This window comes from Harmonia axyridis, chromosome 1, assembly GCF_914767665.1.
Source record: "Harmonia axyridis chromosome 1, icHarAxyr1.1, whole genome shotgun sequence".
NCBI lineage: Eukaryota > Metazoa > Arthropoda > Insecta > Coleoptera > Coccinellidae > Harmonia > Harmonia axyridis.
In genome coordinates, this window is record NC_059501.1 from 22,588,006 (window position 1) to 22,602,631 (window position 14,626).

At 38.0% G+C, this 14,626-nt stretch overlaps 1 protein-coding gene across 1 annotated transcript in view; it reads right to left on the reverse strand.

Moving 5' to 3' along the window:
* LOC123689048 (vitellogenin receptor-like) overlaps positions 1–14,626 on the reverse strand; it is a 38,233-nt gene that overhangs the window by 8,019 nt on the left and 15,588 nt on the right. Inside the window, exons 12-17 of the mRNA XM_045627842.1 lie at positions 10,785–10,981; positions 8,514–8,663; positions 8,235–8,422; positions 5,478–5,875; positions 1,742–1,830; positions 892–1,312 (exon numbers count right to left, since the gene is read on the reverse strand). Of these exons, the coding sequence (XP_045483798.1) occupies positions 892–1,312; positions 1,742–1,830; positions 5,478–5,875; positions 8,235–8,422; positions 8,514–8,663; positions 10,785–10,981 (1,443 nt within the window). The remainder of the gene's footprint in view (positions 1–891; positions 1,313–1,741; positions 1,831–5,477; positions 5,876–8,234; positions 8,423–8,513; positions 8,664–10,784; positions 10,982–14,626) is intronic.

The window sequence follows — 14,626 nt, forward strand, 5'->3', positions numbered from 1 at the left end:
CAACTGACCGTACCAATTTGCAAACGGCGGCAAAGAGTAAACGCACTTTTAGATGGTGATGGTTCTATGCTATGGGTAAGATGATTATCCTATGTAAATTATAAATGGAACGATTGAACAAATTGAAGGATGAAGTCGAAATTCGTGGCAGATCTAGCACTATTTATTCGTCTGTTTACCTTCCAAAATATCTTATTTGAATGTTTGGATATAAAAATCTACCTAAGAATCCAAGTGAATGCTGTTCATACATATGTATATACAGTAACGAGTAATTTTTTTCATTTTTTCTTGAACTTCATAATATGTAATCTGTTCACTAAGTATATATTTTGAATTGCATACAAGACAGAAGCTTTCGTGAGTCCTGTCGCGGAGTTTTCAGATCCAATGGAATCCAAACCGTCTTTGGTCTTTACATTTATCGCCTTTTTATCTTCCTTAAGTTACGGAAAAACCATTTTTTTATATACTCGTCAAGTTTATCCTTTCCTTCTTCCTATTCACAGTACTACTAGGTTTGAAAGGGGACCACTTAATATGGCTATGCGTTTATTTAATTTGCTTCCTAAGCAATTACAGGTTGTTGAAGATAAAACCTTGTTTAGAAGGCGCATTTACAATTTTATTTTGGATTGTGAACCTTATTCAGTTGATGAGTTTATTTCATTTTGTAGAAAATAAGCTCTTTTATGACTTGTCTCTATTTTATTCGTTTGCATTGATTTTGATGTTGTGAATAATTTTTGAGATTAATAAATATTATTGTTATTATTGTTATTGTTATTGAAGCTCATATATTTGATAGAAGATGGAAGGTCTTTCATTTCAATAGACGATATACATTGCACATTTTTCGTTACAACAAGAGAGATACAGCCAAAAACTCACCTGAACTCTGAACAAGGAGCGCTTAAGGTGTATTCGTGGTCGACAATTTTTCCTTCGTGACAAGTCTCCTTGGTCTCGTCTGATCCATCGCCGCAATCGTCTGTCTTATCGCAGATCCAAGATCTCGGTATGCATTTCTTGTTGTGGCACATGAACTCGTCCATCTGACAATTGGAACACTTCAACTCGTCGTCTTGGCCTGGACACTCGGACGTGCCATTACAAACTGCCGACATTGGAAGGCAGGCTGTGCTGTTTACGTGGCACTGGAACTCGTGAGCGCCACATCGGCTGTGGACATTCTTTCTGCAGTTCATCTCATCCGAAAGGTCTCCACAATCGTCTGCACCGTCGCAGACGAAATCCTTCTTCAAACATCTGCCATTGTTGCAGGTAAAGAGTTCGGGAGAGCAGGTTGATTCTGAAAAAATACACTGCAAATTTTATACTATGATTCATTATTTCCTTTTTCAACGCAAAATATCTCGACACGTGACGGAAAAATATAAAATTATCAATTCAATAAAACTTTAATGAATAGCCAACGTCGGAATTCGAACCCTAGATCATTAATTCCGAAATCCGAATCAACATTTCAAAAATCCATATTTCCGGAAGTACAAGTGCTAGGACTTTGCGATAAAAAAAAATTGTATGCAGGATCATCGTAGCAATATATATTTCCAATATTATATCATAATTATGAGTTGTTAATTTTCTGAAAAATTAAAACAGGCGAAACTGGAGTATTTGTATCTCAAATTATCCTCACATGAATCATAAGAAAGCAATAAACGGCAAATTTTCAGCAGATATTGTTACCGTGAAGAAAATAGGTAAATCGACTCACCGCATTGAGGATGTTCATCTGACATATCACTGCAATCGAATTCACGATCACATTCCCAAGATTTTGGTATACATGCCCCTGAATTACACCTGAAAAATATTATTGATGATTTATTATTTGTGGAGCGATTTTCAGCCTTCAAAATCTTCAATTATTTTCTTGAGCTTATGGAATCGATAGTACGAGGCGTATATTTAAAGGTAGGTCTCCAAGGCCATTGTATCGTCGCAAGTAGCGCTAGATGAAATCCGGCAACAATGTTGTATACGTTAAGCCCCCCTCCACCAATCGACAACTGGTGGAGCTCATTAGGACTCTCAGTCTTGACGTAGCAGCCATTTACAATGGAAGTGGTTGTCGCTCCCGCCAGGTTCGAGTTACGTTCAGTCATTAAATTTTTGCACTAAAAAAAAACTCCACCTATAGAAATTCGTCGTCAATTGGCAGAAGTGTATGGTGAGAAATGTATGGACGTGAAAAACGTTCGAAAATGGTGTAGAGAATTTTCTGCTGGCCGACTAAACGTTCACGAGGAGGAGCGCAGCGGCAGGCCGTCACACTCGGACGAAACAGTGCGGAAAGTTTAGGCGCTTGTGCTGAAAGATCGCAGGTTGACTCTCAATGAGTTGGCCGAAAAACTTCAAGATGTGTGCAGTAGAGACTCTATTCATTCAATTTTGGTGAATAACCTGCAATACCGAAAATTGTCAGCCAGGTGGGTCCTGAAAATGCTTACCCCGGAGCACAAAGTCAAACGTGTTCAATGTGCCCAAGACTTTCTCGCCAGTTTTGAAGAGGAAGGGGAAGAATTTCTTGATTCAACACAGGAGATGAAACATGGGCTCATTATTACACACCGGAAATTTGCGAACGATGAAGAAGTTCATGAAGCGGTCATTTCGTTCTTGCACGAGGCGGCGGGATCGTGGTTCGAGGGGGGGGATACAAAAGTTTGTCGTACTAATGAGGAAGCTCATCGAAGTGAATGGCGATTACGTAGAAAAATAGCTTAGATTTCAAGCTTTACAGCAATGTACAAAACTTAGTAAATAAATGTTATTTATGTGAAAAAAATAAATGGAGACCTTACTTCAAATTCACGCCTCGTGTTAAACATATCACTCCGCAGTTTCGGAATTTGCAAAAAGTTAAAATACTTCCACAATAAGTTATCTTCATCTCATTTTTTAAATGGGATTTTCAAAAACCGACCTCGAGGTATACCATTTGAACTACCTAATATCATACGTTGAGACTGGCAGATTCTAAACTCCAGCTGAAATCATGCTACGAACAGAAATTCAACTACTGTTATGAGATGTTGTCAAGCGTGGTTTGATAATACCCAAAATCGAAGAAGAGTAGGCACTGGACACAACTGGAGTTCAAGATCGACATCTAAGACTCATGGCCATTAGAGACCGATTTGTGACAACTCGATCTTTGGCTGATGTGTGGTTAGGAGAACAAGGCCATCCTGTAACAGTCCGATCGGTTTACCACCAGATAAGGACTTTTGGACTGCAGCATTATCAACCCTATATACCTCTGACGGTTGAGCATCGCCGGCAACGATTACAGTAGTGCAGAGAACGTCAGCATTGAAATGTGTAATGGCATCAGGTCGTCTTTTCTGATGAATCTCGATTCTCCTTGGGTGCACATGATGGCTGACGAAGTGTTGGACGACGTCGGGGAGAAAGACGTGAACCTCAGTTTGATGTTGAGCGTCATGTACACCGGACAGTAGGCGTTATGGTATGGGGTGCTATTGCACATGCAAGTAGGTCACCTTTAGTCTTTTTTCGAGGTAACATGACAGTGCTGCGTTACCTTCGAGAAATAGTGGAGCCATATGTTCTCCCTTATTTCCACGGCTCGAGAATCCAATATTTCAGCAAGATAATGTCCGACTTCCTGTTGCCAGAGTCAGTTTAAACTTTTTCGAAGCGACCCATGTGAATATTTTGTCATGACCGCCAAGATCCCCTAATCTTTTGCTCATAGAGCATGTTTGGGACATCATGGGTAGAAGGCTTAGAAATTTACCCAGCCCCCACGGATTTTGGCGGCTCTGAGACATGAAGTAAAGGTAGCTTGGGGTAGTATCCCTCAAGAAGAAATTGACCATCTCGGCATCAATGCCGAGACTTGTTGGGGAGTGTTTAGATAATCGCGGTTGACAAACACATTATTATGAAATTTATTGAAAAAAAATTTGTAAACACTTCGTTCTCTTCTTCAAATTTCAATTATTTAAAGGGTGTTTTTTTAGAGCTATAGAACTTCAGATTGAAATAAAACAACAATGGATTATTCGATTGACATGAATTTTATTTATCCGCAAAATAATCTTGTGGCATTACATTTTAAATATGATTTCTGGCATATGACCGCCACGGCTGGCTCGGATGTAGTCCAATCTGGACGTCCAATTTTCGATGACTTTTTCCAACATTTGTGGCCGTATACCGGCAATAACACGGCGAATGTTGTCTTCCAAATGGTCAAGGGTTTGTGGCTTATCCGCATAGACCAATGACTTTACATAGCCCCACAGAAAGTAGTCTAGCGGTGTTAAATCACAAGATCTTGGAGGTCAATTCACAGGTCCAAAACGTGAAATTAGGCGGTCACCAAACATGTCTTTCAATAAATCGATTGTGACACGAGCTGTGTGACATGTTGCGCCGTCTTGTTGAAACCACAGCTCCTGGACATCATGGTTGTTTAATTCAGGAATGAAAAAGTTAGTAATCATGGCTCTATAACGATCACCATTGACTGTAACGTTCTGGCCATCATCGTTTTTGAAGAAGTACGGACCAATGATTCCACCAACCCATAAAGCGCACCAAACAGTCAGTTTTTCTGGATGTAACGGTGTTTCGACATACACTTGAGGACTACCTTCACTCCAAATGCGGCAGTTTTGTTTATTGACTTAGCTATTCAACCAGAAGTGCGCTTCATCGCTAAACAAAATAAAAAGGACGTAGTGCGCGATACGTATTCCGCACAGAACCATTATTTTCGAAATAGAATTGCACTATTTGCAAGCGTTGTTGAGGCGTGAGTCTATTCATGATGAATTGCCAAACTAAACTGAGAATAAATCACTTGACAGCTGTTGAATCGGTCGCCATCTTGAACAGTAATGCCAACTTGAAGTTGTATACCTCGAAAAAAAACACCCTATACTTCTTGCTATACTAGGTATGTTTTACCAAGAAAGATTTTAAATTCAAACAGCTCCTTCCGGGTGTTGCAGTTTCTTAATAATAATAATTTATTCGCACATGATAAAGTAATATATACAGAGAATTCATGTACAAATAATTTGCCATCAAAAAATTTCATGGCTTGTCAAGGGCTTATTAGTCATACTTCTAGATAAAAGTTCCATATGCAAATACAACACATAAATACTCATATAAAAACACTCGAAGACTGAGAACAATTATTATGTATATGGAACATAAACAATATTAAGTAAAACAAAGGTACTTAAAAAAAAACATATATCATCCGTCCAAAAACTCGCTCAACCTATAGATCGTTTTTTCTAGGAGGTGACATTTCACTCTCCTACTGAGAGCAGCTGAACTCAGTTTCTTATATTCTTCTGGTAGTCTGTTGTACAATTTCAGACAAGTGTGATTGTTGGGTTTTCTTAATTCTTGATGATGGAATGGAATAGTGATTTTCAATCTTCGTCAGTTAGTATTCAACTCACCTGAACTGGTTCATGTCGCAAGTCGAGGACCCGCAATTGAGCTCATCGGACATGTCCGAGCAATCCGCATTACCGTCACATAAGAATTTTTCGGCGATGCAACGATCATCGGGGCACTTGAAATGTTTCGGGGGACAAACAGTGCCTCCCTTCATGTAGTTGCATCTGTGCTCGTCCGATTTGTCTTCGCAATCGAACAACAAATTGCACACTTTGTGTTCCTCGATGCAGGCGCCGTTGTCGCACATGAAGTAGTCCGCCGGACAGTGGTTCGCCGGTTTGCAACCTTCCTCGTCTTCTCCCAGCTTGCAGTCCTTCTCCCCGTTGCATCTCTGGCTGAACGGTATGCATTTGTTGGACCTCTGACATTTGAATTCGGACGACTTGCAGTACGTTACCTGTTGCATATATTAAATGTTGTATGTTTTGAAAGGATAAAGATATTCTGTGGCAATATTCTATGATCGCAGAATGTCGGACAGCCTCCAAACGAGAAAGTCCTTTCCATAGAGTAATAAACATAGATAGAGGGAGTATACGCAATTTGCACATGTCCCTAATATGGTTAGATTACGTTGTCGGTTTGTGATATATTTTAAAATCCACAATTTTACTATATAGTTTAGAATGTGTATTATACTGAATGAAATATATTTATGTAGGATCCAGTTATTGTTCCATGTAAATAATCGAGATGCTTGGAGACCTATTAGTTTCTTCAAGTGTCGAGGGCATGACAGTTCCAATAAATTCACAGGGAACGAATTGCTTTTGTACATAACTTAGAAAGGAAGTGTTAATTCTTCGAGATGTCGAAGACATGTCGGGTCGATTACTTAAATCTTAAGAGATTTACTGGGGTTAGGAAAGATCGAAAACAAGACGGTTGTACAAGATGTGTCACATCTGTGTATCAGGTTCTAGTCCTTCCAGAATATTCGATTTCCAGGAATCCGCGAAGAGCTGTGTGGGCGGTACGGCAAAACTCTTATTGGAATAGAGGGGTGGTACTTTCCCCCGATAGCGGGTGCGAAGCGTGTGGTCAAGCCGGAAGAAGGGAAGTCGATATTCAGGGGAAGAGAGTAAGTTCCAGCCGGTGAACAGTTCAAGTTCGGTCTAAGTCGAAGAAAGAAGTCTAAGACGAGTTAAGAGCAAGTTCGGTCAGTCGAGAGTTAAGACGTACGACGTGAAGACGAAAAGACGGTTCGCGGACTAGAACAAGACGAGTCGCGAACGAGTTAAAGACGAGACGACCGAAACTATTAGAAAAAGACGAAGACGTGATATTCAAAGACGTTCCGAGTAATTAACACTCATCAAGTAAGACGAAATTCAGTACCATAGTGAGAAACTTGTAACAAAGATGTAATTAAGATCTTCTCAAAACTGAGTTTGTACTGTATAAGTGTGGCTTTGTAAATAGATGTAAATAATTCAAAAGGTTTAATTATTACAAACCCGAACAAAGTCACAGAGAATATGCAAATTTTAATATTTGGAATCCGATATTTTTCCTAATTGTCGAATTTACAACAAGCATAATTTCTGATATATTTAGGTATTTTGCAACGACTTTGCACGATTCAATTCATGTTACGCTACTGAAATTTTCAAAGACGCGGTTATTTGTCAATTCATCGTATGCCATTGGTCGGGATGCGGATGCACGTATCTAGAGAAGGAAACAGAGAGAATTTTCTGAAAGATTTTCAATTATTATCGAGACTTCAGGAAAGATACATAACTTGTTTTAGATTCCAGCCATTACTAGTTTAATTTGAGATTTAGAATTCAATTTATCGGCAAGAATTGTGTCGTGATTCTCGGTAAGTGTTGGCATGAATATTTGCATTCAACAAGTAATAATTTTACAGGACGAATTGATTAATTTTGAAATGTAGTTTTTTTTAGAGTCCTCTATTTTGTAGAAACGTATTTCAGGTTCGGTAGAATTCTTTTATATCAAATAACTTCAACAAAACTCCTTCTCAGGTTTATTTTATGATAAATGTAGTCATTTCTTCATAATTTCTTGGTTAGAAATCCGAGAAGGAGTTGTAAATTCAGGTTAACATATTCTAATATCGTTGTAGATTTTCCCAAAGCACCTCCCGTAGGACTGGAACAACAGGAACCTCTCTTGGGATTGAAAAATATCAAGAAGTACTTCCTTGAGATATAGAAGTTGGAATAGTACGTAAGTTGAAATCAACTTCGCTGAGTCAGCTGAGTGGGAATTTGAGTACCATAGCTTCCTGCTGATATCTGGTGTTTGGAAGGCTGAAAGTAATCCACCGAAGAGTTTCCATCCTAATAGCTCAGTGATTCGTTGAAAACCGATTTAAGTTTATATTTCAATATTATTTGTTTAGAGTGAAAAGGATCGATCTTTGTATATTTCAATTTCATTAAATTTTAAATCCTGGGTAGGAGTTTTGTTTCTTTAGAGTCTCATAGGCAATTGTAACGTTACAATTCATTTCAATATATTTTGAGTTAATATGAAACTCGCGAATTGAGTGAAATATCGTATCACTGATATGTTTTCATGTCCGTGCGCTTCATGTCAAATTTGATAGTTCATGTTGGGGACAAAATTTTCTTACTGAAAATGACATATGCTAACTCTATCTATGTTCATTACTCTGAGGTCCTTTTCAAGATAACAATACATCAATACTCGATGTAACTTAATAAAATAAATATGTACGTTAAAACAGAAAAGTGTTTATAAATATAAAGAGAAATAAAACATACCTCCGAGCACGTTCGCTGGTCGCTTGACAGTTCCATTTCGTTTGGACACGCGCAGGCGACCGATTTGCGGAAGGTGATGCAGATGTGAGAGCAGTTTCCGTTGTTCGACGAGCATCCGCCTTCCGTTGTTTTGGTTTTTGGAGTCACGGAGATGAGATGCATCCGGTTCAGGTTATCCGGTATAAAATCTGAAATTTGAAATCAGGGATTCACGGCTTGGCTTGATTTTCAAGCTACTTGGCTTGAACTTGACTTGATTTCAATTTTATTGTCACTCACCTAAGATGATCTTTTTACTGTAGGAAGAATTGAACTTGTTCGACCAATACAGATTCGAAGATTGTTCGTTTACCCAGAACAAGTCAGCCTTCAAAGCTGCCAAGCTGACAGGATTAGTAGCTAACAGGGCAAATTGATGTCTGTCATCGCCTGAAAATTATGATAATATATATGATGGCATATACAGGGGGTACACTTTTAAAACGGCCTAACTTCAAGGGGAGATTATACAAGTGATATGCAACAAAAAATGTCATATTACACATGGTCGAAATGTTGGAGGTTATTCTTCAATTTAACATTTTTTGATTTCACGGAATTTATCACTTTTTTTCATGAAACCAATTATATCTTATTCACTTCTGCTTCTTCATTGAATTTGATTATACAGGGTGGCCATTTGAAAACGAAACAGACGAGATTACAGACGAAATAAAGTTTTTCGATAGAAATGCTCGGACAAGTCGATTTCTGTTTCGAGGGGGACAACTTAAGATGTAGGTTACGGAGGCATAGCGCTTCAACCCTTGCTGCTACAACCCCCACCCCCAATTTTTGAATAGGGAAGATGGGGTGAGTGATACCTCAATTTAAAGGTATTTTTATACTGATTTCAGCACAGTAATTGTTTTTTCATTTTATGCATTAGTTCTCGAAATATTCATGCGTTAGTTAGTTAGGAAGGAAGCCACAGTCATGGTTGTTTTGAAGCTCAAAATGTCGATTTTTCACAAAACACTACAAGTGCCATGAAAACACCACTTCATTTTCAAATACTTAGTTAAGAATATTTCGAGAACTAATGCATAAAATGAAAAAATAATTACTGTGCTGAAATCAGTATAAAAATACCTTTCAAATGAGGTATCACTCACCCCATCTTCCCTATTCAAAATTTGGGGGTGAGGGTTGTAGTAGCAAGGGTCGAAGCGCTATGCGTCCGTAACCTACATCTTAAGTTGTCCCCTTCGAAACAGAAATCGACCTGTCCGAGCATTTCTATCGAAAAACTTTATTTCGTCTGTAATCTCGTCTGTTTCGTTTTCAAATGGCCACCCTGTATATTCCGAAAGTGCATTAAATTTGCCTCAATATAAGCAGTCATGAGTGGCAAAAGATTTTTACTGACGAGTATGGTGAAGTGGTGAATACAAATATTCTGAAGAGACCGAAATAAGTCGTATCTTTCGAATCTTTTTATGAATGAAAAACTATTAATGAGAATATGTTTTCTTTGCAGTAAAAACTTCTCCATTTTGCAGGCTTTCGAATGACATATATCAAGTTTTGTGCTAACTACTTTCCTTCTGCTGTAATATCATGGCTAACGTGATGACAATGAAAAAGACGAAAATACTCAAACTTTCCTCTGCTCTATTTCGGTGCTTCTTTCGATTGGATAGTGAGATAATTCACATGGAAATACTTATTTCTATTAAACTCAATGTTTCATAAATAAATTAATTAAATTCTAGTTATTTTTAACGAATAAAATGATTGAACCAATTAAGTTCAACTGCCACCTGCTACTCGAAATAGCCATTTATAGAAAAGGGAAAACCCACATGCGACTGTTGTTACCCATTTTCAACATGAGTTAAGGGTAAACGTATGTTTGGGACTGATGAGGGGCGAACATTTTGGTCCAGCAATTCTTCCAGATAGTCTCAATTCTGAAGAATTCAAAAATATTTTCATAGAGAACCTACCAGGCATGTTAGACCAAATGCCTACCAGACAAAATGTTTGGTTTTAGATGGATGGCTGCCCGGCTCATAACAGTCGGAATGTAGCGGAATTAATGAAGCAATATTTTGGAATGAGGTGGATCGGAAGATACGGTCCAGTGGAATGGCCACCCAGGAGCCCCGATTTGACCCTTTAGATTTTATATATGGAAAACTGTTACATTAGAAACCTATGATCTCAAAGCGAGAGCCAACGCGCGCTCCATAAAAACGCGCGTTGGCATGTGTACGCTTCGGAGAAAATTCATGTACTTGTAAACGCGCGTTGTTAAAACGCGCGTTGAGCGCTTGTCATGTGAACGGGGTCTTATTCTTTCGCGAAATACGAAAAGTTACCAATTTTTTTTTATTCGGAAATTAAAAATATTTACTTTCTATAATATAGATTATTTTTTGAGGAAATTATATGAAAATCCAATCAAATTGTACTAACGATGGCACTGGCGGTGCCATATGTGCTCCAGAACCGGGACTTATTGAGTGACGTGGTAAAACATCAAGAATGCCAAATGAAAATTCTCACCATCAACACTAGTAGTTTCAATGTTTCCAGTTCCGGTGTCAGCGAAGAATACCCTGTGTGAGTCACGATCGTAATACAAGTCCATGGGACCCACCACACCATGGTCCATGACATGAGTCCTACCGCTACCATCCATCAAGAGGCGGTCTATGTGACTGGTATGATCACTACTTCTTCGGAATGACACAAACATTATACTGAAATGAATTGATTGAAATGAGGTTTTGCTATTCATCGAATATAAGGGGTTTTATTATTTAGTGATCGGACAGGAGCTCTGTTCATTGAAAATATCATCAATTCTTTTGCGAAAAACCAAAAGTTACCAACATTTTTTTTTCATTCGCAAATCAGAAATATTTTCATTTTATAATGTAGATTATTGTTCAAATAAATTGTGTGAAAACCCCATAAAATCGGTGCAGGGCCGGATTAAACTCTTTTCCGCCCCTAGGCCAAAAACAATTTGCCGCCCCTATGAGTAAAGAGAATTTTAAAAATTCAAATTTTTTAAATACGTGATTTTCGCAGAAGTTGATAAAGACAATTTTCTATCTGGAAATAAAACAATCTAATGTTTCAGAGTTATATTTCATAGTAAAAAATTACAGCTTTCATAATCAAACTAATAATGGTTTTCTTCTTGCCTTCTTTTCCGCAAATTGTTGCAACACAGCTTCGAAGTCTAATTTTTTCAACAATTCAGCTTCAATGCACAAAACGGCCAGAGAATTCAAACGCTCTTGAGACATGCTAGATCGCAAATAGGATAAAATTCGCTTCAATTCTGAAAACGACCTCTCTGCTGAACAGTTCGTTGCAAAAGTGCATAAAAACATTCTAATTGTAATATCGATGTAGGGAAACACTTGCACTAAGCTTTTATCACTTCTAATGAAGGTACTCATCTCGTGTAGAGTTTTTGGAGGTTGTTCTAACTGTGCTAAGTAGGATTTGAAGTGCAAACATTCATCGTGGAGTTTTTCATCTAAATCCTGAGGAAAACTAGAGATGAGATTAGTAACCGCTACTCCTAATTCTTCAGAACTAATCGATTGCAGTTTTAATAAAAAGGAGAATTTCGCAGCAAAACCCTTGTAGCAATTTTTACGTTGATTCAATTCTCTTGTTAGATAGTCAATTATAACAAGATAAACCCCTACTCTGAAGTTTTCCCTCCCACTCAAAGCAGTATGTCCCACTCGAGTTTCATCAGCAGGAACAGTTCTTGTTGTGGCTCTTCTTTCTTCACTTCGATATTTCTCAAATCCAGAATTGATCTTCGCTCTCTCCTCAAATCGATCAAATTGATCTCTTAATCCTAAGATATAATCAACCAATGACTCATAATACAAAACTACTTCATCTATACCAATGCCAACTTTCTGTATTGCTTCGCTCACTTTATCAAATCTTTCCAAAATTGGACTCCATACAGCGAACATTATTGCGGTTTCCAGAGATGTTAGCTTGATTTTCAATCCTTTTGCTTCACTCCCAGTCTTAGACCTGTCCCGCTCATCAATTTCACTCAAAGCTGCGACAACTTCTTTCCAATTTTGGTTCATGCTGTTGCAAGCTTCATATCTCGCCGACCAGCGAGTTGTAGATAATCGTTTCACTGAAGGGCCAGTCAGATGTTTCATTAGTATCCCCCAGCGAGCAGTCGAGATTGAGAAGAAAACGTAAATATCCTGAAGAAGTGAGAAAAAATCCCGAGATGCCTTACACGATCCAGCAGCGTGTTCTCCGACGAGGTTCAGCGAATGAGCATTTTTTGAAAGTAACATCATTTCAGTATTGGTAAATGAGAAAACATTAAGAAAAAAATACAACTTTTCTCAATCTTACCTAAAAATCTTTCCACTGGTTTTCCGTCTTCTTTATTATAGCGAGTAATAAAAGCCAGTTGATCGGTATGCGTTATATCTGGTGTGGAGTCTACGCTTATTGAATAGTATTTGGCTTCTGTAACTTCCTGATCAATTGATTTTAGAACTTCTGTAGCCATAATTTGGATAATTTCTTCACAAATCGATGATGACAAGTAAGAGACGTTCCCTCTGCCTTGATTTCCGTGCTTTTCAATGTGATCAGCAAGAAAAGGGTCAAATTCAGCTAGAAATTCTAATAGCATCATATAATTGCCATTATGTAGACTACCAAATACTTCCGTCGAACCCCTGAATGAAAGTCCTCTTGATGCCAATGCCTTGATCGCTGCAACAACTCTCTTTAAAACTTCTCTCCAGTACTGTACTTCCCGCTTGTATTCTTTAACATGAAGTGCATTTACCTGGCCAGCTGCTTTTTGCCTTTGGAGTAAAATTAGGACACAATTTTTGTGATTCTGTGAATTCTCGTGCTGTTCAATAGTAATAGTTATTTATGTATCAAGGGAGTTATGAGGGTTTTAACCACAGAGGGCAACAGATTTCAATCCCGAGGGACGTAAGTCCCGAGGGATTGTTGCGTTGCCCGAGGTGGTTAAAATCCAATAACTCACAAGATAGATAATTAATTTTATTTCATACTGCATGAAATATAAAAACCAAATTGTTTTGGTTTTCAGAACAAAACGAATTATCTTCATTGAGAATTCAGTAGGCATGGTTGCCATGGAAATGTCACTGACAACATTGTAGATATTTGTCATATCGTGTTTCTCATCATATTCAAATTTGTGAAAATGAATGCAAACTCAGAGAGAATTGAGATTTCAAGAAATTTGTTGGAAAAGGCTGAAAAAGCTCGTTCCGTACTACTACCGACAAAGTCGGAACTTAAGTACAAAAAGGAATATGACAAATTTCTGCAGTGGATGGAAGTTAACCGTATGGATAGTAAAAACACGAGTGAAACTGTAATGTTGGCGTATTTTCAAGAGATGGTATCTATTCATTCTTTTAGTCTAATATGTGAATTGGTTTATTTTTCTTACAGTCTGAATTGTATAGTCCTAATTCGCTGTGGACAAAGTGGTCAATGCTAAAATTGATGATGAGAATACATGATGACATAGATGGTAGTAAATTTCACGAATTGGAAGCGTTTCTCATACGCAAAAGTAAAGGCTATGAGCCAAAAAAGTCTCAAGTGTTTAGTCGGGAAGATATTGTCAAATATGACAACATTGAAGAGACATGGTGGATGGCGAAGTTCAACGGTGGCAGAAGGGTATTTGGCCGACAGCATGGAATTGAAAAACAAAACTGCAAGAATGTTAGCTGGCATGTCAGATGAAAGAAGGGAAACAACTTCATGTTTGAATACAGTCATCAACAGTGACAACCGTTTAATAGAAAATCCTTGCAATTCGGGTAACAACTTTAGTGGTAAATTCGACAACTGTCGGTTTGTTTTTGTGAACACTTTAGAGGGAGTTAAAGACCTATAACTGCCCTGTTTAACTCCCAAGGGAGTTATGACAATGTTTATAGTTACGGTAACTAAGCATTTATTCCTTTGTAATGTATCAGTATGAAATAATAGGATTTTTCCAATCATTAAATCCGGTAGATGCAAATGGACCTTTTCCATTGAATAAACGGCATGGCAGACAGAAGAGACGTCCTGTGCTGGCAGAGTAAATCAAGAAATCGCGAGTGTGAGTCTCGGCATTTTTCAATCGGGTTTTAAACAATCCTTTCGAACAATATCGAACGCGATCATTGTAATTCCTTCTTGAAGCTTCAAAATCTAATAAATCAATATTTTGTTTAATTCCACGATTGATAAAATTCTGCCTCAACTCCTCTGTTATTTCATCCCACAGAGCTGGATCATCACTGAAGTTATCTGAACTGCCGCTAATTTCTGGAAAAGCTTTTTTCGGATTTTCA